The 26,590-nt window shown below is 42.6% G+C and overlaps 2 protein-coding genes across 4 annotated transcripts in view; one reads left to right on the top strand and one right to left on the bottom strand.

The window, feature by feature from the left end:
* Positions 1–7,918, top strand: part of VASH2 (vasohibin 2) — a 37,366-nt gene extending 29,448 nt beyond the window's left edge. Inside the window, exon 7 of the mRNA XM_063328483.1 lies at positions 5,446–7,918. Within this exon, the coding sequence (XP_063184553.1) occupies positions 5,446–5,515 (70 nt within the window). The 3' untranslated portion in view covers positions 5,516–7,918. The remainder of the gene's footprint in view (positions 1–5,445) is intronic.
* On the bottom strand, positions 13–22,712 carry ANGEL2 (angel homolog 2). Of its 3 annotated transcripts, XM_063328482.1 has the most exons (10): positions 22,595–22,712; positions 20,251–20,684; positions 17,851–18,104; positions 16,420–16,489; positions 15,068–15,489; positions 13,982–14,108; positions 13,238–13,298; positions 11,611–11,774; positions 8,557–8,707; positions 13–3,495 (listed from the first exon to the last, which is right to left on the bottom strand). In XM_063328482.1, the coding sequence occupies exons 1-10, from the start codon at positions 22,612–22,614 to the stop codon at positions 3,432–3,434; spliced, it is 1,767 nt and encodes a 588-aa protein (XP_063184552.1). In that variant the 5' UTR covers positions 22,615–22,712; the 3' UTR covers positions 13–3,431. The 3 variants fall into 3 exon arrangements, with proteins under 3 accessions (XP_063184552.1, XP_063184550.1, XP_063184551.1); XM_063328480.1 differs by lacking the exon at positions 13–3,495 and having other exon boundaries at positions 8,024–8,707; XM_063328481.1 differs by lacking the exons at positions 13–3,495; positions 22,595–22,712 and adding an exon at positions 22,091–22,243 and having other exon boundaries at positions 8,024–8,707.
* Positions 22,713–26,590: the final 3,878 nt, after the last annotated feature.

Below are 26,590 nucleotides of genomic sequence, written 5' to 3'. Positions count from 1 at the left end.
GTATTCCTGCTGCCATCACTGGTGGGTCAGAAGTTGAGGGTGATAATGTATTATTTTGCTGTGCGAAGCTTAAATGTTCACACTGGCATATATAAGAAAATAGTGCCAGATATCTTGGTTGCCTGAGAGGCTCCAGAAGCCGCTGGTGCTGCCGATGTCCTGGCATTGCTGTGCTTGCTGCTGCTGGATGGCCTCTCTGCATGGTGTCCTTGGAGGCCCTGATGGCCTTTGCTTGGTTAAATTCCACTTTCACAGTCATCCAACACCCTATAGAAGTGTGGGGTTTGCCTTTTCTTTTTTAATTCTTTATACAGTCCCCTTTCTGGAGAAGTGGACCCAGCCTGGTGTGTAGGGGACCTGCACAGGAGGGAAAGTAGATCACATTTAAGGGTGTTCAGACATAGGTATTAAAAACAGGAGGATGAGTCTGGTAGCAGTGGTGGGGTTCCCTGCTGTCATGGTCACTCAGACAGAAATTGGATTCTCTGCGATGAGCCTTTGTACAGAGCTGTTTGGATGGAGTGGTTTTCGATGAGGACTGGTCCAACTTACAGAGAAGGTGAAAAAGTAACACTTTTCCCTTTTTGCCAAAGCAGAAACATCACTTGCATTGTATTTTTTAATTGTCTTAAAAAAGCCCAGACCACTTTCCTCACACGTTGTAGCTAATAGTTTTTCTTTAACTGTGCGGGGAAGGATGGACTAACTGCATGCAATACCTCTACATGGACAAAACTGGGCTTCTAGATCACAGCCCTTTTACAGCCACTGGCAATTCAGACTCCTGTACCTTAGATGTGGAAGAGTTGAGTTTTAGCTCTACTGCTTCATGCCAGGAAGCTGACAACTGTGAAAGCCTATACGTAACCCAGATTAGTCACATATTTATGATCATCGCTTTTTAAATAGGCTCCCAGACTACTGTCTCAGCACTTATTTATTTATTTTAAAGCGGCTAACAAAGACATTAGACTAACCTTCTAAAGATAACTTCAAGATACTTTAGCAGCAGGTGATTTCACAGCAGGCTTTTATTTTTACATGTGAATTCACGCTCAGTCCACAATGCTGTCCTTTGGCCTTTTATCACCGAGAGCTCCTTGTTTAGTGCACGGGTAATTATCATTGTAATGGGCTCGGCTACTCCAGGCTTCAACTCCTAGATTCACTTTGAGGGATGGTTTCATCTTTTGGTTTCTGATAGTGCTTCTGCAGTTGCTGGAGTGGATCACATATGTCTGGAGAGAAGAGTGAGTCTTGCTGGGCTTGGAGACTTGCCAGTTGGGCTGGTTTCCTGAGAGAGCTGCTGGGCACGTGGCTGCTCTGCAGTGGCTGGTTCCTCCTTGGCGGCTTTGCTTTTCCAGGACAGGAAGACAAGTAAAGTACTGGTGGCCTTGCAAGTGGCTTCAGCACCTGTTACCTCCTTGGTGGTTCTGTTGTATTGCTCTGTATCTAGAGTGAATTATATGTTATTCTAAAATAAACCCTGGGTCACCATGATAAAAGATCCAGGACCCAATTACAGCGTGATGGCAGGCAGCAGGAGACTGGGAGCAAACTCCGCATGCAAGACCTTCATCTCTGCTTTGGCGGAAGGTGTTGAAGTGTCTCAGAGCAGGTGGGAATTCTTGTGCTTTGTGGCTGGATGACAGCCCTGCAGGTCCTGCACAGCCCCCTTGCAAGCCTGGCCAGTACTCTTGGAAGGAGAAGGGGAGTGAAGGAGCTTTCAGCAGGTCCAGGGCCCTTTAACAGACCCAAGAGGCTGCTCTCTGTTAGAAAAGTGATGCCAGGGAGAAGAACTGCGTTCCTGACGTTAAAATGATGCTTCTATGCAGTGGCGCTGGTGGCTTGAAGGCTGACTGTGCCTTTTGCCCCAGCAGGAGTGATGCTGCAGAGGAGTGGGCTGCTGTAGGGAGTTCCCTTCTGGTGATAAAACCCTTTTGTTTCCAAAATCGAGATCTGCTAGTTTGTGCAACCGGAGGTCTCCAGGATCTGAAGGGGGAATGGCATCCCCTCATCAGGGATGAGCTGAGTGATGTGTACCAGCATGTACAGCGGCTGATGGCGGGGCGAGAAACACCAGAGGGGAAATTAGGTATTTTCTTCCGCACGTTGATGGATCTCTGAGAACCTAGTTGCAGTGAGAGGCCTTTGTTAGGCACAGGAGAGGAAAGACTTTCAGGCTTGCTAGGCTTTAGGTTGAAATCCTAGTTCAAGAATGGCTGTGCTTATCAACACTGTGTTTTGTTTCTTTGTGGATCTCTTACATGCTGTAATTACAGCTTTTTAGAGCTTGCAGGGGAGGGGGAGAGCAGTGTTTTGCTGTAGTGTGAGCTGGCAGGCGCTGAATAACACATTCGTTTGAGAGGCCTCACCTGCTGATGACAAGCTGTTATTACAGCCTGGTTTTTGTCAACAATAAAATTATACAGGCCTGCTGGGAGAAATCTCCCAGTGAAAAAATACATGAACTGGAAAGGTGAACTGGAATGTCTTTGGATTGTTTCTGAAGGACAAAAGCTGAGGCGGTGCTTAAGGACGGAAGTAGATTTTACAGCCTCAACCCCTTTAACTTCTCATCCTGGTTCCTTACTAGTTTGTTAGGTAAATGCCAGTGGTGGCTGCTAGCAAGCCCACGATAGCATTTTAGCGTGGAAATACAGCTATAAGGCAGAAAGGGTGTGTTGCAGAACACACAATAAGCCGTACGTGCCTGGCTAGGAGACTGGTGTGTAGTCGAATTGCAGCTCGTTAACTGAGCTAGGTAACAGTCCGTGTGCCCTTAGCTCACAGCTGATGTTATCCTGCTAAAGGTGCTCAACAGAGGGGATGGATAAAGAGGATATAGGGTGGTGTGAATGTTTCTGGTTAGTCTGAAGCCTTTACTGTGTCCACTTGTCCATCCTCTGAAGTCCCAAAGCAGGAGGGTGCAGTAAATTGCAAGCCACGGCACTGGAACAGGCAACGCAGTGCTTTTTCCTCAACAAAAGTGGTTGGGGCTGGAGGGATCTGGGAGAGTTGATCAGAGTTTGAAACAGAGCATCATGCAGCAGCCTGAAGCAATCTCTGCTCCTAAATGTCAGTTCACCAGATCTATTTCCTTTAAATTTCATGTTGAGGCTTAACACATGCGTGCTCTGTTGAGTGTCATAGCAACACTGGCCTTGTGTGCTTCTGGCCTAATTTAACCGTTGAAAGGAAAATTCTGTTAACTCCCTTATATTAGGATGTACAAGGGGGCAGGATGATATTAGATTATATTAGGATGTGCAAAATCAGGCAGATCGATTGCAGGCAGCTTATGAATACTGTGTACCCAGCAGCTATGCACAGCTTATTCACCTGCTCCTCGTCACAGCATTTCGGACAGGAGGTGCGATCGGATGGGCCAGTACAGCAGACGTCCCTCACTTCAGAGGGGATGTTTGACGTCAGGTCATTTGCCAGCCAAGGTGAATAGAGGCTGCAGTGCCTCTGCTCCAACAAATCCTTTTCCTAAAACCATGAAAAGAAGCCTTATGGAGGACAGTCTGTCTGTAGCTACAAGCTAGAGAATTGCCATGGAGTGGAAATTGGCGCGTCACCATGGGCGTGCAGTGACTCCCCATCTCTCTTTTTGATAATCAGAGAAGGTAGAACCATCCAGGCGTGCTTTAATTAAAATCATATTCTGGCTTAAATTAAAGGGAGGGAAGGAGATAAAGGGTGGGAAGGGAAGAGGATCCCTAAATTTGAGGGAGGGAGGCAGGATGGAAGGACACTTTGGAAATTTCATGCAGTGCATCTCTCGCTGGTCTCTGACTCCTGCGCAAGCTCTGAGGGATGCAGTTTGGAGCTTGTTTATTGGCCAGTCAAATCCCATCTGCTCTGAAGGAATAAAGTGGAAAAATCCAAACTATTTTATGATTTCTTCAGGTGCGATCCCTTCCTGCATGTGACAGAGACCAGTGAAGACACCTTCCCTCCTGTGAAGCACTTACAAATTGAGAGAAACACGAGGCAGGGTGCGGGGCAGTACTGCAAAGAGGATGATGGGGTTATTAATAGAGGTGCTTGGATAAGTGGCAAAAAGCCTGGTTGCATTCAGCGTGCGATTAGGCAGAAGAGCATTAGGTGTCCGTAACAAAGTTCCCAGCTCTCAAAGGCTGTGCAAATTCTCATCAGAGATGTGTTAGCAGCTCTGCTCTTAATAAAAAAAAAATAATCACTTATTGAATCAAAGAATTCAAAAATATTCCTGAGGCCCTGCCACCCGTGTCTGTGTGTATATTTGTGAGCTGTAGGTGCCCACCTCTTTGGGTGGCAGTGGTACAGCTCTTAGACTGGTGCGTGCACCCAGCAGGGCGCCACAGGCAAGGCAGGGCTTGTCCCTGACCCCACAGCCTGCGGGCCACCCGCTGTCTCTACCTGGCCAGAGCAGCTTCGGCAACGAGGAGGTAAGTGTCAGCCTTGTGTGTGCAAACTCATGGGTCACATCTGCTGCATAACGAGCAAAGAGTAAGTGCAAGAGCTGGAAACTGGGTCTGAGGAGTGGTAGGAAAGCACTGGGGCCATTACCAGCTTCATGTTATAGTACTCTGGCTCTAGCTGTGTTTCTGCAGCGAAGCAGATGTGCTGTAGAGTCTACTATGAGAAAGGTGTATTTTAAACAATATCTTTCTTTAGAAAAGCAAACATACAGCTTTGTGTGAAAATAGCTAAAAGCCTGGAATAAGCTCTCAGATTAGACCCTTCTATAGACTATAAATCAGTAGGATTGTTTCGCTTTGACAACTTTGTTGCAGGAGCTTTTCCATTGCTTGCTAAATAGGGGGAGGCCGATTGCTCACTTTCAAGGTTTCATTTGGTTCAGTGAGTTGTTGATATTCTTAAATGACCCAACGGCATGGGTGTAATCGGTCAAGGGAATGGCTGGACTGTACCAGAACATAAGATGCCTGGAGGCTGAAGGGAGTTCATCTTGTGTTTTCTGTTTGGTGGGCTCTAGCCCTTCGCACAGAGCTAGCCAACAGGAAAGGGCCGGTTGAGAGGCATAACACATGGTGGCCGTCTGAGAGGCCTTGCCCTATTTGCTCTCAGCAGGTTCCATGTTATTCTAAAAGCCGGAGTCCTGTCACGAGTGGGGTGCGTCCAGCGTTAGCTACTCATTTAGTCCCCCCTCTCAAGCGGGAGGGAGAGGGGCTCTCCCGGCCTCAGATCACAGACCCCAGGATGGGACGACTTGTTCTTTGCTGGTGCTTGGCTGCAGAGGCAACCCACATGAGTAGTTCAGTCACACTATTTCACGTGACAAATTCAGCAGGATTGTTGCCTACGATGAGAAAATTAGACCTAGTCACTCCTGTTTTGAAGTGAACCCTTCCTGATTTGACAACTGTTCTCTGCTCCCACATGGCAGTGTGGGATTGCTGGTGAGCAGCGCCCTCTTCCCTCCTTTGCTCGCAGGCCTGCGGTGGTGGACAAGAAAGGAGACCTGGCTACACTCAACGAGGTAGGCTACCAGCTCCGCATCTAACAAAGCCATACGCGGACAGAGGGCTGCCTGGTGCTTCCCGCTGCACTTTACCTGCACTCCGTTGGAAGGAAAAAGGAATGGGACTATTTATTAACTTGTGGACTCTTACTATAAAAGTTTTACCTAGAAAATAGAAGGGGGGGGACACTCCTTTTGGTGGCAGTATTTACTTTATTTCAATTCATAGAAGAGGCATAAGTGAAGAGAACCTAAAATTATGTTTACCAGGATATAAGACTTTTTTTTTTTTTTTTTACCTCCATCATGTAGCAGGTGACTCCAGTGGTGTGAGAGTTTCTTCAAATATGATTTCCCTGTACAATTATTAATTGAATTTGGGTATTGTGCTGGATAGTAACATTGGGATAACTAAGAAATCATATTCTTAGTGTTAAGATGTGCTGGGGTGCAGTGCAGTTAAAAAAAATAAAAATCATGTTCAGTTTCAATATTTAATTCAGCAATAAAAACAAGCAGTGCAGAAGTGGCATGAATTTTTAAAGTATCAACATTACCTCACTAAACTTAATAGATATGCAAAACTGTCAGTATTATTGTTTTGTAACTAATTCGTACTGTTTCCCAGCATTTCTGGTAGTATTAAAACAGCACTGGATGTTTTACTGCCACCTGTATTATTTCTTGTGCATGTTGCTGAAAGTTGTAATAGTAATATGCAAGTGTATTCTTAAACACTGACATCTTATTAGGCAGGATATGAGGTTTTGGGTTTTTTTTAAATATATAATGAATTTTTAAATTTTCAGAATTTTTTTATACTTTGTCACAAGCTTTTAGTCTTTCTGGGACTACACTGCTGAAGCACAAACTGTAGAGATTGCTGTTTTGTAGAGACAAGTGTTCACCTACTAGTCTGTCTGTTTCTCGTATGTGTTCCTGGAATAATGGCACAAACGCCAGCTTTGCTCACCTGAGTCCACATGCTTTTCTTGCCATGTTTGTGTGTAACTTTGAACCTTCTCTTGGAAAGGCTGAGCAGTCTCAGATGGTGATGCCTTGACATCTTATATTAAGATCAGACATCGCAGGCTGAAGTGAGCCTTCTGCCATGCTGCTGTAGGGAGTTTTTCCTATACGTGTTGTAGTAAAAACAGCTTAGTCAGACCTGCATAAGGAAGCTTGTATTGGAACAACGTCAGCAATAACTTAAAATTGTACGTGAAGCTTGTCTGCTTCCTCCCTGCTCAGTCCTTTTGTTCTAAGACTTTAGCTGAGGACCTGTGATGGACAGCAGCGTTCTCAAGTGACGCAGTAAGACTTTCATTGGGGTCCACCCTTTGCATTAGTGAAGTTCTCTGGAAGCATTCAAGTGCTGCATTCCTGAAAATATTTCATTAGGTGCCTAAATAGAAACTGGATTGATGTACAACTCCAGCCTCTACCCTTTGTGCTGTGCTTATAGATGATACTGCCATGGGCCTTGTATTTTTTTGGGATCTCGCTGAAGACAGGACACTGTAACACAGTGACAATAACGCTTACTCAAATTGAATGATTTAAGCTCCTAGAACACTTATGCCAGCCAGCAATTGAACGAATACAGGAGGAGACGATTGCTTGTGCACAGACCTCATTGCTCAAAAAAGTCAATGAATCTCACTTACCTAGGACAGGAAGACAACACCGAGACCCAGCAACTTTCTACAACCAGTGAAAGACTTTCTACTAATTAGATTTCAGAAGGCCTAGAAAGAAGACTCTTCAAATGTATTATACTTCTTTATACAAGATTACCATATCAATTACAGGGAGGCCTTTCCCATCCCTCTTTCTGTAAACTTTTCCACTCCTGGGTTCACAATAGGAATTTTTTTGGTTCAGGGGTGAAACTGAAGAGGGAAGATGCTTTTTTGGTAGAAATTCTTGTGTAATTCGACATCAGCTGCAGAGTTTGTTTTAAGCTTTGTGCTGCTCAGTGTCTTGTGACCTACATAATTTTTTTCATGTATTCCTTAGATTTCTCATGGGTAAAATGATGTGAAAAAACTTACCTTGATCAGCCGTATCCTATAGCACAAGGTTATCTGATATGTTGCACGCTTTTTTCTATGAAACCATGGTTTACTTCTGCTCAAGTAATGGTGATTGCTATATAGTTTTTACCATTGCCCAGCACAACTTGAGTTCTTTTTTCTTACCCTCTAACTTATACTGAAACTTTTTAATGCTGTAGAGGTGCGTGACAAACTGCTTTTGGTTCTTGTTTTGAAGTTCAGATGAAGTATTCTCTTGAAACTTCCTTATAATAGCATTTGTCTTAACTGTGGTTCTAGTGACTGTTCTAAATTACTGCAAAGTGGTCAGAGCGTAGAAAACATGCATGACTTTTTTTAATCACTTGTATGTTTATGCACAGCATGAAACTTCAATAAAATATCATTGTAGTTGTTTTTTTTTTTTAATGACTTAGGGTGTTTTTTAGAAGTGCAAGAAGTAAATTTTAAACATCTAAATATTTGCCTGCCTGCAAAGTTATCTTCTTCCTTTGGAAGTCCAGTCTTGCAGCCTCCGCAGTGACTCCACTCTAGGTAACTGAGGAAATGCCATTGCAGAAGTATTTAGATAGAAGTGTCTACAGAGCACCTTTGTAGTAAAACATTACTGACAGCTCATTATAAAGTGTGATACACACACAAACTCACTCCCTTTTGGTTGAAGAAGCACCCAGTTGTCAGAGAATAATCCATTTTACTATGATTTACAATAAAAACCATTTACAGCATCGTCATGAAAAATAATGCCATTTTGAGACTGGGGCAGATGTTTTTCATTATCAAAGAGGAAGCTAATGTAAAATCTTTTCTTTTTGCCTTAAAGACTTCATAAAGTAATTTAAATGTTTAAAAAAAACAAAAGTCTCTTTAAAAAGTCACTTTACACAACACTAACACGTCAGCATGCAGGCAAACTTACTTAAACCGGACCAGCAGTGCTTGAATTAACCTTTAAAAAAATAACAATCACATGAAGAGAGAAGGTGAAGGTAACTTTACCCACACAAAAAGTCCTTTGGATATTACCGTTCAATAAGTCTGAACTCTGCTAGCAATGGCAAGTGGTCAGAAGAATTGTTTTCGTTGGGAAGACCATTAACAGTCCAAAGATCTTTCTCTGTTAGAAGTGCCAGCCTGCCAAGAAGTTTCAGACCTCCGTGAAAAGAATCCTCAGCTCCTGGTTAAAAAGAAAAAAAAAAAGTGGAAACATTAATCAGTGTGGGCTAAAAAAAAATAATAATATAATCACACATTCATGCATATGAAGAAAGAAGAAAACAGTATGACAGAAATAATCTGAAATTGTTATTGTTCTATGCAGAAACACCAGTAAGTTGGTTTGGAAATTCTTGTTTACTATTCCACTATCACAGCAGAGCTTATAACAGAGCTCAAAATACTCAGAAAGATACTACCCCTCCATGTTGCAGAGAGATAAACTGAAGTAGAAAGGTTCATTGTAACTCCCCCAAAAAAGCCTCACACAATCCAGTCCTGTATTTTAGCACAACAGCATAGCTAGACAGAGCTGATGCTTGCAAAGTTAAGGATCTTTTGAAAGCTACTGGTTCACATAACATTTTATTTCTGCATCCTCAAGCACACACCTTTCCAGCAGGCAAGTCATACAGGAACTCTTGCTCATAAGGATGAGGGATGAAAGCCTTCTGGCATTTCCCTTCCTAACTATTCATCATAAGAAAGGGATCGTCCTCCATTATTTCCTTCTATAATTGCCAAAAAAAAAAAAAAAAAGGGAAAACCACACACAAAAATATCCCCCACCACACACACCAAAGAAACACCACATTGCTCATGGAAGAGGCAAAGATGACGCACAGCCACGCTATTACTACACCTTATTACACTATACTTAAAATCTTTGTGTCCTCATTCAAAAAAAAAAAAAAACAAGAAAAGAAAAACCCAGAAAACCATCAAAGAGTTACAAACTTTTTCCAACTCAAGTAAAGAAATTCCATCGAGAATGAGATCCTCCCATGACATGTCAAACTTTTACGACTTCTTGAGCTATCTACTACAGTGAGATGACTATTCGCTACTGCTTTCAGACCGTAAAGATCATACTGAGCAGGTCAAGTGCTTTCAGGACCAGCACAAATGGCAGCTGTAACTTTAACAAAAATATTTGCTGTATGAAAGTGATCAGCAATTTCAGAACTTGCTGGCTGAACCTGGTACTGGCTTACCAGTAGGCATATTTTAAAAGATTATCCAGCAACCATTAAACCTCTTGGATAGTTCAACAGCTTCACTCCATTTCCAGTCCTCTGACAACCCAGCAGTTATTTACTGCTGCTCTGAAGAAAAGCTTTTTTACTGCAAAGATGCCTCGGCAGCTCTAGAGCATGCGTCCACCTGTCTCTTCAGCCGAATTTATCATTTGGCACAACACCTGCCTGTCTACAAAGGAGCAGTTTGTTACTACAGAGAGCTTGGTCTGCATGCAGTGATTAATGTCAGCTCAGAGCACTCTGGAACCAGCAAAACGTGAGTCCTGCAGGACTACAGTAGATACTGAACCCTGCTTTCACAGTAAATCCTGAACACCAAACCAAATACTCAGGTAAGCACGACACAGACTAAATTATGAACACTTAAAAAAACCCCACAAAACAACAACAAACCAACCAACCCCTTTAAGTGGAAAAGGGCAATCAATCAGCCTAGACCACCTTTAATACTCACTTGTCACACTTTGACAACTTTTAACACAGAGGCCCAGGTCATCAGAAAACTGGAAATCCAGACTATTACTTAGTTTCTAAGAACCAATGAATAAAAACTACACTACTTGAAGAATTCAAGTTTGGTCCCATTCTGTACTCTAATGTGGGGTGAAGAATCCATTCGAAAAACGAGTACAGAAAGAAAAAAGTGCTATAGCACTGCTGGGGCAACGATGGTGCAGCAAGATACATAAGCAGGCAAACTAGGATTAAGTTTTGCACAGGGATGCACCCTGAAGTCACACAGCACCCTCTTAAAGCACACAGCATTCAGAAGTTATTTAGATACTTCTCATACCCTAGTTTTTCAGTCAAAGCTTTTATTTCTGTATTGTGAAGCTTTTGTATTTGATATTTTACACTAAGATAGGACTTACTGGGCATGTTATGACAAATGAGACTTTTGTGCATTGACTCAATGAATTTTAATAACCTAGTCTCAAGGTATGAGAGATGAAGGTGGCATTTTAATTTCACATACTGAATACAATGTTAATTAGTAAAAATTGGTTGCAATCTACAGTGGGAGCAGGAGTGGAATCCATGTTTCTTTGTTCCGAATTCTGCAGAGCCACGTATCTGGTAGCACTGCACTGTGCCATGACCTCCGACGCTGGCATAAACCACAGAACTCACGATGACAAGGAAAGCCCACTGCTCAGAAGTACCCACGGTAAGAGCACAAACACAGTAAAGGGCGGCCTGGTACCCATCCGGAAATACACCCGCAGAGGTACCGTGTCTTTCTTGCACCATCTGGTGAGTTCTGGCTGCAACTGCAATCAAGAGAGCGACAGCGCGGCATGTGCCAGCGACTGATGTCGGAGCAGAGGCCACAAGGGTCATTTACTTGACAGATATTACATCAAGACTAGCTGAAAATTAACTTTCTAAGAAACAGTTCATTTATCACCTTAATGCACATCATATATTGCCGTTCACCTTATTTTGATTAGATAACTGCAAATACTGCTTTGTTGTAGGTCCGGCCACTAAGGTCCCGCATGAGTTACTGACAGCGGTATCTCTCTGTCAGCTACTCACATTGCTGTGGTTTTGTAGCCTCAGCTCCTGTCTCCATGCTGAGACGGCAACTACAGGAGCGTTCAGTTCGGTGAAAAAGTTTGCCCTGTGTGACACTACAAGTCCAACTGTGGTGAGTCGACAACGCCAACCATGTTTCTTAGACAAGAGCTGATGCTTGGAGCACTACCACAAAACAGCCAAGGTACTTCACATGGATTAAATTATCACTGCATTTCCCTTAGAACAGCATCCACGTGTTCCCATTTAGCATTTGTGAAAAATAACTAAAAGTTGGTTTCTTTACCTGGCTGGGCAGTAGTATCATCATTTGCTGCAGAATAGAAAATATAATCCACAGTGACAGCACTTCGGGAGTGACAAGTTGTTACTTCTGGTATCCCAGTTTCAGGAAAGTAATGAGAATAGACTGAAGACAATTTAAAATGGTGCTGCAATTTTGAAGACAACCTAAACAGGAATCAAAGAAAAGAATATTGTTTTCTTGTCTTTCACAGAAAAAACAAGCAATGAAGAAATACCAAATAGTTCCTGGTTATAAACAAAATGAATTATCTGGATAGGGAAATTTCTCTCATGCAATCAACCCCATAGCCTTTTATGTTAGTAGCCTAAACTAGTAGGCAAAATGCAGACAGCTTTTTCAGTAAAAGGTAGATACCTAAGAGCTTATCAAAACTGGATTAACTGACTCTTTAAATATACATAGCTTTCACCTCCATCTACACTTTGTAAGATTTTACACATGTTCTCATTCAGCAGTCTCTCCCTGACACATGGGTAGAAGTGTCCATGACAGCAGCTTACATGAAAGCAACAAACTATGAACTCATCTAACCAAGCCCTTCAGCATACAGAGAAATTAAGACTTCTAGGTGGTTTTTTCTTTCTCCCCCAAACTAAAGCTATTGAGTGTTTTCAAGTTAGGCTAAGCCTCATCTTCTGTCCTCTGCTCAGGCTACCATTCTGCCTCTCCCCATCATCTGTCAGTCTCTTCCTCTTCAGTTCAGCCCATCTTGTCTCACCGACTTCTTCTATCTTGAAAGTAAACTGCAAAACCGCATCTTTGAGCAAAAGAACTCCTCTCTCCTTCTCAGCCATTTGCTCCCATCAGCTCTGCAAATGATGCATCCCTCAGCTGTACCTGCCTCACCTTGCATGGCTGCATGTTAAACCTGAGCTGCAGTGTGTTCTGGTTAAAAACCAAGCAATTAAAAAAGAAAATATCAGCACGTCACTTGCCTGCCTTAGAGAAGGCCAACAAACATGCCAGTTGGTACAACAGAGAAGGGTGGTAATTTCTGCTCTTGATACACAACATCCTTTTTAAGATGAGACAAAAAAATCCTGCAAGCAGCGTCCAACACATGTCACGCTATGGATTTACACCACAGAATAGGGCTTCCTGTCTTGTTATCTACTACTTTTCTCAGAAATGCCATTACTTAACTTTTTGATCACCAAGAATTATAACTATTTGCAGTGATACCAAGATCTCATTTCTGATAAGAAATGGCTGACTTGGAGCCTGATGTGACACATACATAGTTGGGGCAATTTCCTTCTTCTGTGCCTTACTTTATATGCTTTTACCAGTTTGGTAAATGCAAATATATTCTTCCTTTGAAAAAGCAGTTACATTTTCCTTCTCAGCAGTCTAGTGGTGACTTCCTCCTTCAGTTTAACAAGAAGGAACACACACTCCTTCACTATTTCCAGTTTTAGACTTTTCTGTCTGATCAGCCTTTTCATGTTTAAATGGAAGATCACTTTTTGTCAGATAGGCAGACTGGGCTGGGCGAGCATATCGTATCCATGTCTGGAATCAGATAAAAGTTTGGTCTAAAACCAAAACAGACCCCCAAAACTAGGAACCAGTCAAAGCCTTCCATTTTTTCCCCCCAAACACATACTTTTCAGGTGCTATTACGACCTCCTGAGTGTCGTCCAGTTTTGCTGCTTCAAATTTTTCTCCTGCAAAACAAACATGCATTCAATTTACATTTAAAAACAGGATGTAGGTGAGACCAATATTGAAGAGCTACAGAAAAATAAAAGCTACAGAAAATAATATCTTTAAGTACACTTATTTTTTGCAGCAGGCAAGATACAATTCACAAAGCTGGGTTAAATTCTTCTGTTCCATTAGTAAGATCCCCTCCAAAGACTCTTTCGAATTATGTCCCATTCATTTAAAATTGTTTTTTCTGTCAAAGAAATAATGGTGGATGAAAGATGTAATAATATTCAGCAAGGAATCACTTGCTTTTCCCACTTGCTCCATAAAGCGTTTTCACTATAATACATAAACACTGAAGCAGAATGTAGGTTTATGCTAGGTACATGTGCTGCATTCTTACATCTGTCTTTTCCCAGTCACAGCACAACTGACTTTCAGGATACAAACACAGCAGTTTAAATATTACGCACCAGCTCCTGAATGGCAATTTCTAGCTATTGATCTTCTAAAGATTCAAATTTGCAAATGCTTATGTGTAAATTATTTATTATTATTTACTTACTTGTAAATAACTTTACATTCTAATGAGACCAACAAGGATGCTTTGCAAGCTCAAGACTGTTTTTCCCCCACTAGAACAGATCTTCTGTTTTTCAGTGCTAACTGAATCATGTTTTCAAAGGACCTAGAAACTGACCTGCATTTTCTTCTTTTTGTTGCTGTTTAATTTCATATACACAGTTTTGCGAAATACCTAATTTTTTTGGCCAAATTGGAATAGATAAAATTCTTTGTCCCCTTGGAAACTGTTCTTGTCCAGAGACCTAAGAAAGACAACACGAGCTTTTTTCAGACAGAAATCTGATTAAAAAAATAAAATTTAAATGAGCGGACTTTTTTTTTTTTTTATGAAGTTTTAAGCAAAAAAAAAAAACCCCAACAAACCCAAACCACTCCACCCCCCTAGAATAAATCTTTTATAATGACTTGTCAAATCTCTGTAAAAATAGTAACACCCCTTATGGACACCCTCTTTGTTTACTCATATCAAGTTTTTTGCAGCTATCCAATTTGTCAAGCTAGTTCTTGTGACACTAAGCTGAGAGACTACCAAGAACACTTTTAGCAACAGAACAGAACTGAGAATATACGGCTCCCTAGCAGACGCTTCATGATGCTTTTCTTCTGGGAGCAAGTCAAGTCAAAGCAGGGCTTGAAGCAACTATCCGCTAATAACAAACACCAGTGGGGCTATTTTATCACGTTTTCTCATTGTAGGTACTCCACTTAACTTTCTACTAAGTAGCATTTGACACATCCAACAGCTACATACAAGAGCTTACAACAAAAAACGATCCAACCTGAAACAGTTTATGTTCAGCATCTAGTTGTATTTTTGCTTTTACAATTATTCTAGCCACTGTAATTCAAAGTTTATCTAAAATAAGAGTCATCTTTCTGTACAGTGCACAGTAGGTATTTCAGTAGTTATTTTATCCTACTTAAAGACTGGGACACTTAAACCACAGTGATACAATCATCCTGCAGATAACTACCTTTCAAGAACAATTAATTTCTTTGCAAGTTTTTAATTTCAGAATGCTAGAAGCAGATACAATATTCTGTAAGGCACCGCTAATATACTCTGTGTAAAGGACACTAAGATTTGTGAATGGAAATAATACAAGCCCGGCTATGGCATGCTACCACAACTCAAATATTTCTCTGTAATCAGCATTAACTTTTTTTTTTTTGTGAGAAGTGAAATACGTAGCCTACCTACCTTCCCTATAGCAAGTCCTTCATAATTTAACTTTCCTTCCTTTATAAATCTGTACAATGGAGAACCAGGAACAGAATTGAAGTCACCACAGATGATAATTGGACAGAAGGTGCCATCCTTCTGAGGGGCAACACTAGCAATCTCTGCCAGGAGCATTGCAAGTTGGGTCAGTTTGATGTCCCCTCGCCTTGGGTTATATAGCAGATGTGTATTGGCTATACAAATTGCAGCATTAGTTGTACAGTGAAATTTAGGCTGCAAAAGCAACACAAGTCCAACGTTGTCCCTGTCCAAGAGTGGAATATCACGGCGAAAAAATTCCACGGGGTTTGATGAGATCAGGCTAAATTTGGAAGTTTTGAAGCAAATAGCACAGCCATCAGGTTTTCTCCCCGTCCTCATTTTATACTCACAGTGATACCCTGCAAGAAAGGCAATTAAAAACATAACAAAAAAAAAAATTGTACTAATATTTTTTTTTTAATTAGAAAAAGCCTCACGCTACTTTTCTCACATGGTAGTCAACACTCAGTCTGAAGTACCAAAGTCTATGTAAAGTTCACATAGAGAAGTGAACACAAGAGACACTCTGTCCTGTCTGGCTTCAGTTCAGATACCGCAGGAAACCTGGTCTAGTACCTTTTGTGATGTGTAAGCATCTACATACTTTAAGATACCAGGCATGTTCTTCTCTCCTCATGTGGAAAAAAACCTAAACCAAAGTAACAAAAAACCCCACAAGTCACACAAAGGTGGACTTGTGTACTGAGCTTTTTTCTGGATGTTACCACAATGGTTTAGGAATAATATCAGTGAAGTATTCCAATCAAAAGCAATAATCACCATAAGTCATGAATCACTGTCTAAAATGATTCATAGAACAATAGTCTCAAACGTATTTACAAAATTATGTAATTATCCACTTAGCAGCAAGAGGCAAGCTTTCAATAGGGAAACTAAGACACTTATCAAATGACAGTATCCATTCAAACCACCGTGGAATCACACCACTAGCAGCATGTCCCTTTCCGTAAATTCACATGGCAGAGTGATCAGATAGTACTAGTACAAGAACTAATGAATATAAACTGACCACGGACAAAATTTAGTGCTGATATTTGGAAGGTTTCAAGCCAGAAAAAACATCCCCTAGAAAAGCTATCCAACAGGAATACTGGTAGAAAACACTAAGGTAGTTTCAAAAGAGCACTTGATGAATTTATAAAAGGGGGTACACGATATTGTTGCATGTGATGGCAGGAGACTCGATTCTATAATCTGAGAGTCTTTGAGGAAAATAGTACTGGGGTGGGGGAGAAGACAATGTATTGGTCATAAGAGTTTCATCATACCCAGGGATTCCAAACTGGACTTGATCTCTGTTCTATAGTGGTCTTCTTGGACTTCTTGTAAACAAAGTACCTAAGACAAAAGTTTGCAATTAAAAGATATTAGTAAGCACATCAAAATATTCGCAGATCATATCTCTGTTGGCCAGTCTGTATAGGTACAAAAAAAAAAATTAAAAAATTTTCAGAGGCTTCTTGCCTCCATAATCCCACAAAAGGATTCACTCTCCTATAGAAAATGCTCCTTAAGATTGTCAAGAGGGCCCCCAATCCTCCCACCCTTTCTCAGACAGGCATACATTTTCAGATGTGAAATCAAATTTAATTGAAAGAGTGACCTGCTAATACATTCTCAGCAGTTTAGGAGAGGGCTAAATGCCAGAGCAGTGGGATGAAGAGGCCAAGGACACACACTTCCTTAACTACAGTGTGGACAGCAAGTTTCCATATTATGACAATCTGAACCAAAGATTAACCTCAAAATACTCCGTTAAGAGAGTTCTAAGCATCTTGGAGCCTTCTTCCTGCGCACTGCAGTAACACACAGATTTACAAACACCCTGGGACTCTGACAAAGGACTGAGTTCCTGAAGGGTAGTGAGTTAGCACTGCCTGCTGAACTGCGGCAACAGACTGACACAAACTCATTCAAGGTCTCAAAGGACAACCAAATCTCAGGCAATATTCTGAAGTCTCTGCTTCACTTTAAGGTTGAAGTTCAAAATAATGAATCAGTTAAAAGTCTATGTCCTATAGCAAGAAATTCCTTTGCACAAAGGGCACCTGCACCTATGAGGGTCCGTGTGCAGCTGCTCATCATGACTCAATAAAAGGTTATCACCTCATTACCCCAGTGCTGCGTTGTGTGGCTCTGCAGGCTTTAGCAAGTGCCCTGAATTGAACTACTCTTTGCTAGAGGGGCTGTCTTTGGCTCCAGGCCTTCCATGCTGGAGAACTGTCTGTTACCTCTAACAGCACCAGGTGGATCCTCACCAGAGTGCCTCTAGGTGGACCTTTGGCCTATGCAAGTATAGCTGTTCTTATGTTCAATGCCTTATTTACAGCGTTCTACTCAAGTGTGCTTTAGGCACAGACTGAGAAAGATTTATGTGAAGAAGAAAGGTGTTTGAATTATAAAAAAATTGCAGGGTATCAGAACACCAAAGTCACATCAAAAAGACCATTCCAGGAAGTTCTGGTCAAAACCAACAACTATGAGTGACATGTACTGCAGAGTCTGGCTTAGCTGTAAATTCAGACGGCACAGAATACGCTAGCTGAATAAGCACAGATCAAAACTACCATTAAGCATGACAGAACTAAAAGCTCAGTTGGATTCACTCGACAGCCCACCTCAAAATAGAGAATGGCAACAATTTGCTACTCCAGTTTATCAGTTCTTAAGAAATATCCATGTGTTCATTTTCTACTCACATCTGCATCCAGCTGTTTGATTTCTTGTAGGATGTTGGGAAATCTGTACGTCCAGATTAATAAGCGTTGCCTACAATGTTTGTACAGGTGGGAGTTATCTTCTAACAAATTCTGTGAGAGGATATTGTAGGACATGACTGTAAAATCAAATTTTGCCTCACTTTCTGTATTGCTTTGGTTGGTTTCTTTATTTTCAAAGATTTTCATTGTTCTACTGTGCTGACAGAAATATTCCCAGTGTCTTTTGATGGTTCCTGTTAAAAGCACATGAAGCAAAAAGAGTTACATAATACACCATATGACTTCTTACTGCTCTTCAAAATCATTCTACTGACAACTATTTGTCTTTCAAATTGCTTAAGCAATGCTAAAAGCTTATTTGATTAGCAGTGATATAGACTCTCTGTTTAAGATTAAATTTATATAAGCATCGGTAAAAAGCAAAACAAAACAACCCCCCAAAACACAGCACAAAACCATCATATGCCCTGGATTTCAACTGCTTTGAAATTAGGAAACAGACATGTTTCAAGTAGATTACTGCAGACAGACTATACCACGCTGCTCCCTGCAGAAAGGCTGTCAAACTGGTAAGATAATTCCAGGCTGTTGACATAGTGCCACTGCCCTACCCCCTCAGTGGAGATGGGGCATGTCAGTTTGGGATACACCCTTCAGGGCAGCATATGGGCATCTTGTTGATCTCTCTATCCGTGACTAACAAGGGGTTAGGAATGGAGGTTCGCCTCTAGACTGTATGCAGTCTGACAAACTCAGCCATAAGTTGCAACAGTGTCAATTACAGGGGTCCCAAAACAGATAATGAACCTGATTTCCCTCAGTGAGATTGAGGAATTAAAAAATTAATAAGCCTCAGAATTACCAAGAACTTCTGAAAAGGATTACTTCGCCCTTCTGGCATTCCTAGTTTCACACTTATTGTTAGTATCGTTATGTCAAAGTTTACAAGAATATATCTGCCCATCATTAAGCGTCCAATTACTTTTCAGATATGTATTTCTCCACCTACAAAACTCGTGAACAAAGATGCCTTTCAGCCTTTATGTCCCAATTCATCTGAGAGCATGCCGAGATCCAGTTATCCACGCAATGAACTAGTGGCAGACTGCAGCTATAGCTGTTAATATCTGCCCTATTTGAGTAGTAAATTTCATCACTGTGCTTACATTATTCAGGACTTTATCTAGTATTTGCAATGAATACAGCAAGGCTTTAAGTACTCTTTCTACAGTGGGAGAAAGGTTGCATTGCTCCTTAGCAGGTATCTTTAATTACTGTCACCTTACAATATGCAAACAAAAGATAACTAGGAAGGACCACAATATTAACTACTCTCAGATAAAGGTATGTCAAAATGTACTTGCTAAGGGGGTTGAGAGAGGACTTAGCAATAAAGGCACAGAGCAAACTCCCTTCCTTCACCTCCTGAAGATGAGAGTGATGCTTCTAAGCCTTATGTCCAGAAGTCTCTTTGGGATGCTGATGGCATCAGTCACCCTTTTCAGTCATAATACAACTTCCAGTTTATTTTGTTAAGGAAGTGATTTATGCAAGAGGGGACCAATTTTGACTGTGCCCCTCTATCTGTTTCACAGCAGACAAAACTGTAAATATCCACAATACTCAGTAAAACATTTGGATACTATGTAGAAGACTATATCCATAATAAGCTGAAGTAGACACTTCCAAGTTTCATGAAACTCTGTTACTGAGTTGGGTAGACATCTTTGCATTTCTTACTGTATTTATCTGGATAAGCGCATTTGCTGTTTGCTCTGCCAGTCATGGTCTGACACAAAACTTGCTAACATGCCAGTAGCAGAATAGTTGTACAAACAAAACCACACAATCACACTGGAGGCAAACACCATTAAGTCCCAGTTATCTAGGTCACATATAATTCAACTGGCTCAGAAAGAAGCCAGTTGAGGTCCAGCAGGGCTTATGAGCTCAGGTACGGTACAAGGAATGAAGCTATACAGCTGCCAGCCCAGCTCAGCCCTACAGCAAGTTAGCTCAATCTTTTTGCTTTAAAAGAGTTCCCAAGTTAACAGGCTTGGTCTGGCAACAGACACCCAAGACAGAGTTGTCTGAACCAAGCCCAGGACTCCCTAGCTGGGCAAGACCTTGCAGAACTGACTGTGTTCTACCACCAAGTGAAGTGAACCAAGCTCCGGCAGACTGTTTGACGGCACTGAATACAAGTTTACAGACTAAACAGCATTACAAAGTTTTTAACATTTCAAACACAGATGTGTTCTTGAGAGAGGTGCCAAGAAAAACAGCAACTCAAGAGGTGCAAGTAATATTGCTTATAACTTGTTAGATGTGTTTAGCATTACAAATAAACAAGGAAACTGAGCAAAGAGCATCTTTTACCTTTCTTGCTGCTATGTTTTTCTTCATTCTGTGCTACAGAAAGACATAATGCTTCCTTCTGATTAGAGAAGTTTGTTTCTTCTTCAGGAGCTGAAGTATCATGCTGGCCACTGAGTCTTCTCTTCTTTGTCAGTGGTTCTTCTCCCTCAGATTTCATACTGGGGTTAGGTAGGTGAAAGCAAGAACTCTGCATGAAGTTATCAAGCTGCCAATTAGAGTTCTGAAATTGTCTCCAAGGTCCAAGAAATGGAGGAACTCTCCAGTTTGCTGAGAAATCAGCTGGAACAGGAAGTGGAAATGAGGCCCAGGGATAGCATCCGGCCCATCTCATACAGTTGGAAACTGGGCTGTTCAAGGCAAGTATCTGAGAACCATTCCGGTGGGCGATCCAGTCTCTGCCCAGCCTCTGCACATGGCGGGGCAGCATGGAGTGTCTACCAAAGAAAGCATAAGTTTCATTACTTACACACATGTACACCCACCCGTAGAAGGCTGTGCATGTAAGTCATCCTGGTCATGACTTACACAAAGTATTCTTTCTTTACAAGTTAATACATACAAGATATTCAAACCTTTTTAGATATATACAAGATATTTAAACCTTTACCTAAATGTGGAACCTTAGAAAGCAATCTTGTATGTTTTTCCCCCTTCAGATTTACAAATGCCATTTAATTTTCAAACTCTATCCATCTGAATAACTACTTACAATTTATTTTCTGCCTTGTTGAATTCAACTATCAGATCTTTCAAGTGCTCAGTGTAATGACCTTTACAAAAGGTCGCTCTTGCATGCTGCATTAAGTTTATAATAAGGCTATTTGAAAGGAATCAGAAAGCCACTTTCCTTCTAGCAGTCAGAAATCTGTTTAAAAAGCCATTGACTTGGCTCCAACTACAATGCCAACAAGAGAGGGAAACAGATGTGCTAACTTTCACGCCACGTTTGGCACCAGCTTACAGAGTAAATTTGTATTCTTATTTGTGGGAAAACTGTAGCGTAGTGATTAAAGCCATGAAAATAAGGTGGTTTTTTTTTCTTTTTTCCAGAAAAAAAAAAAATAAAATCTGAGTCTCAACAGAAACGCAGGAAGGAAGGCCGAGTGACATCAACCTGCCACAGCTTCCTCATTGTTTAAATAAGATGGTGTATTTTGAGGTTACAGACAAAAGATATCAAAGCTTGGTACACCTGAAGTTGAACTGAAGTGAGAACCTCCTAGCTGCCACTCAGCCTAGCAAATAAGCCTAAATACAACTTTCAGCAAAACCAGCTTGTTCTGAAACAGCACCTTCCACCACGATGCACCACAATTAGCTCGACAGACACATAAACAAAACACCCCGCCGGGGACCACGGCTTTTGAGACAGAGCTGAGAGGAGAAGGCACAGCTCCTTTACAAAGGCATCCTGAAACACCTGTTTTAAGGAAAAAGCACTGAGAAAGACTCCCTTCTTTTTAGGAAGCCCCAGGCCAGCGACTCCCCACAACCACCCGCACCTGGCAAAGGAAAACCCCTCGCCCGCGCTCTGTTTTTGTTTACCGCGGCCCTGCTCTGGCTAATGGCGGGCATTTAAAACAAGCGACCGGCAGCCACCCCCCCAGCCGGGCCGGGGGCTCCGCTCCCGCAGCCAGGCCGCTCCCCGGGGTCCCCCCGCCCCGCCCCGGGCTGGGACTCGGGGCCGTGCATTAACGGGCGGTTCCGAGGCCGCCGGGTCCACGCCAGCCGCGGGGAGCCCCCGCACAGGCCGCCTCGGCCTCCGCCGGGACCACGGCCGCCTGCCGCCCCACAGCCCCTCGACGGCGCCGAGGTCCGGCACCCCCTGACCCCCGCTTACCTGCCGGCGGGCCCGGCCCAGGGGGGCCCCCCTACCGGCTCCGCGCAACCCCCGCGCCCCCAGAGGGGGTCATCCCAGGGCAGCGCCAGCTCCGCCCGCCGCCCCCACCGCGCTGCCGGCCGGCCCTCCGCTTACCCCGCAGGGGCGGTGGCCGCGCTGCGCCCGCTGGCTCCTGGGACTTGTAGTCCAAGGGCCGGGGCCGGAGGTGCTGCGGGCGAGAGGCCGGCACCGAAGCCAGGCCGCCATCTTGGGCCAGGGTGCCAGGCGGGGCGGGACGGCCAGAGCTCGGTAACAGCCGGTTGCGGGCCGCTGGATGTCAGGCTTGTGGTTCTTTTAAGTGGGTGTAACACCGTGCTAATGCAGCAGGTCTCCATACGCAGTCTCCTCCCTGGGATTACCATGTGTCCCCGGAGGGTCTGATGTATCTCAGGGAAGAGCTACTGTGTATTTCAAGGTGCTGTTTCAGCCACGTTTACTGTGTGCAGAAAAACAAAGCCCACTCACCTGAGGCAGAATTTTAACATTTGCAGGTTAAAATGCACCCGAAGAGGCTCTGCGAAGCGCCGGCTGCCCTGCGCAGGCTGAGGAGAGCTGCCCGCCCGGCAGGCCCCGGGGACCGACCCGCCGCTGCCTACAGCTGCATGAACAATCCCCTCCTGCTCTTGTCCGTGATGCTTGAATATGCGGTTGAAACGCTTTCTTGAGGTCTTCTGAGGACAGGGTAAACGCTGGCTCCGTTTCCTGTAAGGAAATGCAGTACAAAGCACATGAAATACGATAGTGCTGAATAGCGCAGATGCGGTGCAGGAACTGTAATCAGCTAAAATACCGTTTCTCTGTATGCCTTTTACTCATTTGATATGAGTGACTTTAAATAAACAATAATTTCAGAGTTTTCCCAGGAGAGGCAGGGGAGACAAGCTGGAATAACGCAGTTACGTTCAGGGTGTGCTAGTTAGGCAATGTGTCAAATCCATTCTGTGTCTTTATTTCTTGAACACAATGGCCAAAGGTAAAAATGCCCATCTATTAGTTTCTTCCCAATGTAATAGCAGAGCAAAGCTGCTAACTCCATCATACCCAAGTAGTAAAAGATCTCCCAACTATATTTTCTAAACCTATGTTATTTTGGTAATTTTCTCTTTTCTATATTTTTGAAGTATTCTTATGTATTAGATATATCTGTACGATAGAAGACAGTAAGCCATAGCTATAGCAACAACAACTGCTGTTATTTTTAGGAGCAGAGGGAACCTTCCCATGGAATGCAGTTGCTTTCTGTATTTTGACCTGCCTAAGACACGTGAGTTACTCTGTCACTTTAAAGGTTTTTACATAATAGTAATATCAGTAGTGATGCTGGAAAAAGGGAGGGGCTAAAGCTTTGGGGGTTTTTAGGATAAGCCTTAAGGAAAAGGAAGATGTCCTGATAAGCATAAGAATTAATTATGTAACAGAGAAAATAGAAGATAAGTAAAAGATTAACCTATTAATACAATGCAAATTGTTTCTCTTCTCAATTTTGTTATTCTTTCTTGCCTTGACCTAGGAAAGTCTTAATAAGCTAGTAACACTTAACTGTGGATTGTTTATTATCCTCTGATTATTATTTTGTATATCTGGGTTGGCTATACGATGTTAAGAGATATTCTTCAACGTGGGCATCTCCAAATTCTGATTTGTAACTGGAAGCCAAGTATTTTGTGAGTCATTTGAGCTTTTGAAACTCCCCCGTGAATGGAGGCTACTGACTCACTGAGCGATGTTTTGATTGATTATACTGCACATAAGAACAGCCGTGGTGGTTCAGATCAATGGTCCACTGAGCTCAGTTTCCTGCTTTCTAAAAGCAGTTAGCAGCAGATGCCTAGAGATGTGCAGGGGCTGGGCAAACTTCAAGTGAATACTCTCCCTGCCTCTAGCTGTTTTCAGCTCAGCAGATTTCTTAAGCCTGATGTGTTTGTCTCTTTAGTTACCCTCAGTGACTCTCTCCCCCAGGTGATTATATTTGCAAACTTTCTACATCAGCAACATCCTTTGACAAGAGTCCTGCAGGTCTAGCACTCATGCGATGAACTATTTCATTATTATTTATTTTGTGACCTCATTCTTACCAGCCTCACTGATCTCTGGTTCTTGTGTTAAGAGAGACTGAACAGTCCATAGAATCATCATAGAATATGTTGGGTTGGAAGGGACCTTTAAAGGTCATCTAGTCCAACCCCTGTGCAGTAAGCAGGGACATCTTCAACTAGACCAGATTGCTCAGAGCCTCGTCAAGCCTGACCTTGAATGTCTCCAGGGATGGGGCCTCCACCACCTCTCTGGGCAACATGTTCCAGTGTCTCACCACCCTCATTGTAAAGACCTTCTTCCTAATGTCTAATCTAGACCTACCCTGCCCTAGTTTAAAACCATTGCCCCTCATCCTAGTGCTACATGCCCTTGCAAACAGTCCCTCCCCAGCTTTCTTATAGGCCCCCTTCAGGTACTGGAAGGCTGCTATAAGGTCTCCCTGGAGCCTTCTCTTCTCCAGGCTGAACAACCCCTACTCTCTCAGCCTGTCTTCTTAGGAGAGGTGCTCCAGTCCTCTGATCATCCTCGTGGCGCTCCACTGGACCCACTCCAACAGGTCCATGTCCTTCTTGTGCTGAGGGCTCCAGAGCTGGACACAGTACTCCAGGTGGGGTCTCACAAGAGCAGAGTAGAGGAGGAGAATCACCTCTCTTGATCTGCATCCATCGATCTCCATCCATCTTCTCCATGCCACTCATAATTTTGTGGACCGCTATCGTATCCCCTCGTGTTATTCCTTCTTCCATGCTGAAAAGTCTCAGACTACTCCATTGTTCTGCATGGGGAAGCTATTCCATGTATCTGATCATTTTTATTGCTATTCTTGGTTCAGCTATGGAGTTATACAGTTGCAATACACCCTTCTCTGTTTTGTTCTCTACTCCTAGTGCTTCTTCCTTCCTCCTCCTACCAAACTGCAGCTTTTGAGTTAGACAGCATTTCAAGATGGAATTTATTCCTTGGAAGATGCATGAGTTAGCTATTGAAATTTAAATGAGATCTATTATGTAATTCATCAGGGACTAGTCAATGATTGCTTCAGTCCCATTGGTTTCTATTTATACCGTTAAAACCTCCAAACTACCACATCTTATGAGACATTATAAGCAAGTGCTATTTCATAAGCAAATTTATACCAGAACTGGTTGTCTAATCGTGTTATTACACTAGAGGGTTATACGAGCTGCATGTCATATCAAGTAATTAGTATACCATGCTAGAAAATGTTCCTTGTTTTCTTGAGCAAGTGTGTTTTCAAGCAGCTGTTTGGTTTTTGGATGTGATGCCTCTACATCTGAATAGCTGCAAGTTTCCTATAGCTAAAGCTAGAGAGAAGATGAGAGTTAAAAAGTGCCCTTGAGATCGTTCTGTCTAACCCCTCTGGTACACAGGTTGGAATTCCCATTATAATGAGATAAGAATTGAGTGAGGGCAGTGTCCAAATTAAGAGTAACAGTAATCTTGTAATTGCTAGGAATAAGGAAGAGGTGAAACTCCGTCAGTACTGACGAACAGTGACACACCAAAACTGCTTAGAAGGATTCAAAGGTGAGCTTTTCCTTCCAGATCTGTAGAAGTGAATCTGATCAAGAACTCAGAAAATGAATGTGTTTATAGAGAAGAGCTTTATATAGCTGTCATGGGGAATGTTGTAAAGATTCATGATGCAGTTCATTCATCCTCAAAGGAGACACTTGTTTACCATGAGCTTCAGGACAAGACGCTAGCATCTTTTACAGAGAAATGCAATTAAGTATTTTTCTTTATGCCAAAAACCTGCATAAGGTCAGAGATATTAATAACCTGGTAATGAAAAGCTGATTTTTTAACAGCTGCTATTAAGTGAATTAAAACACCGTGATTCAAAAAAAAAAAAAGAAAATAACCTTAACAGTTCATATAATCTGAAGCGTGATGTGTGTTCACATAGATCTACATTGGAATAGATCCCACTTCAGCCAAGTGGCTGAAGGTACCTGTAATCCTATGAATCCATGAAAAGAGAAGGTCGTGCATCGCCACGTTGTGCTCCTTTGGACCAAAGCCGTGCACCTCACACCCCGCAGACTTTGCTCGCACCAAAGCGTTCGGCAGATGAGAGCCCATCTGCAGGGGGAAGCCAGGCACAGCTCAGAGAACCTGGAGAAGACGTGAAACATTGCAATTCAGTAACTATTGAACTCGCTTTGCCATTAACATTCCTCTTTAAAATCTGTGAGTCATTTCTGCCTTACAGATTTAGGGCAGCGTATCTTAAAATCGCCTGCGGAAAACCGCTGGAAGCAGCATACCCGCTCTGTGGAAGGTCTTATGACAGATTTGTAGAAGCCACGGGAGGGCTGTGTTTGTGGTCCCTCACGGCCCTGCCCTGACAGGACGCCTTGAGCGGGACCGGGCGATTTGACCGTGACACCTCGGCCTCAT

The sequence above is a fragment of the Chroicocephalus ridibundus genome, chromosome 3 (assembly GCF_963924245.1).
Source record: "Chroicocephalus ridibundus chromosome 3, bChrRid1.1, whole genome shotgun sequence".
Classification (NCBI taxonomy): domain Eukaryota; kingdom Metazoa; phylum Chordata; class Aves; order Charadriiformes; family Laridae; genus Chroicocephalus; species Chroicocephalus ridibundus.
Note: the sequence above shows the minus strand (reverse complement) of the source record. Positions and strands in the feature narration are given on the sequence as shown.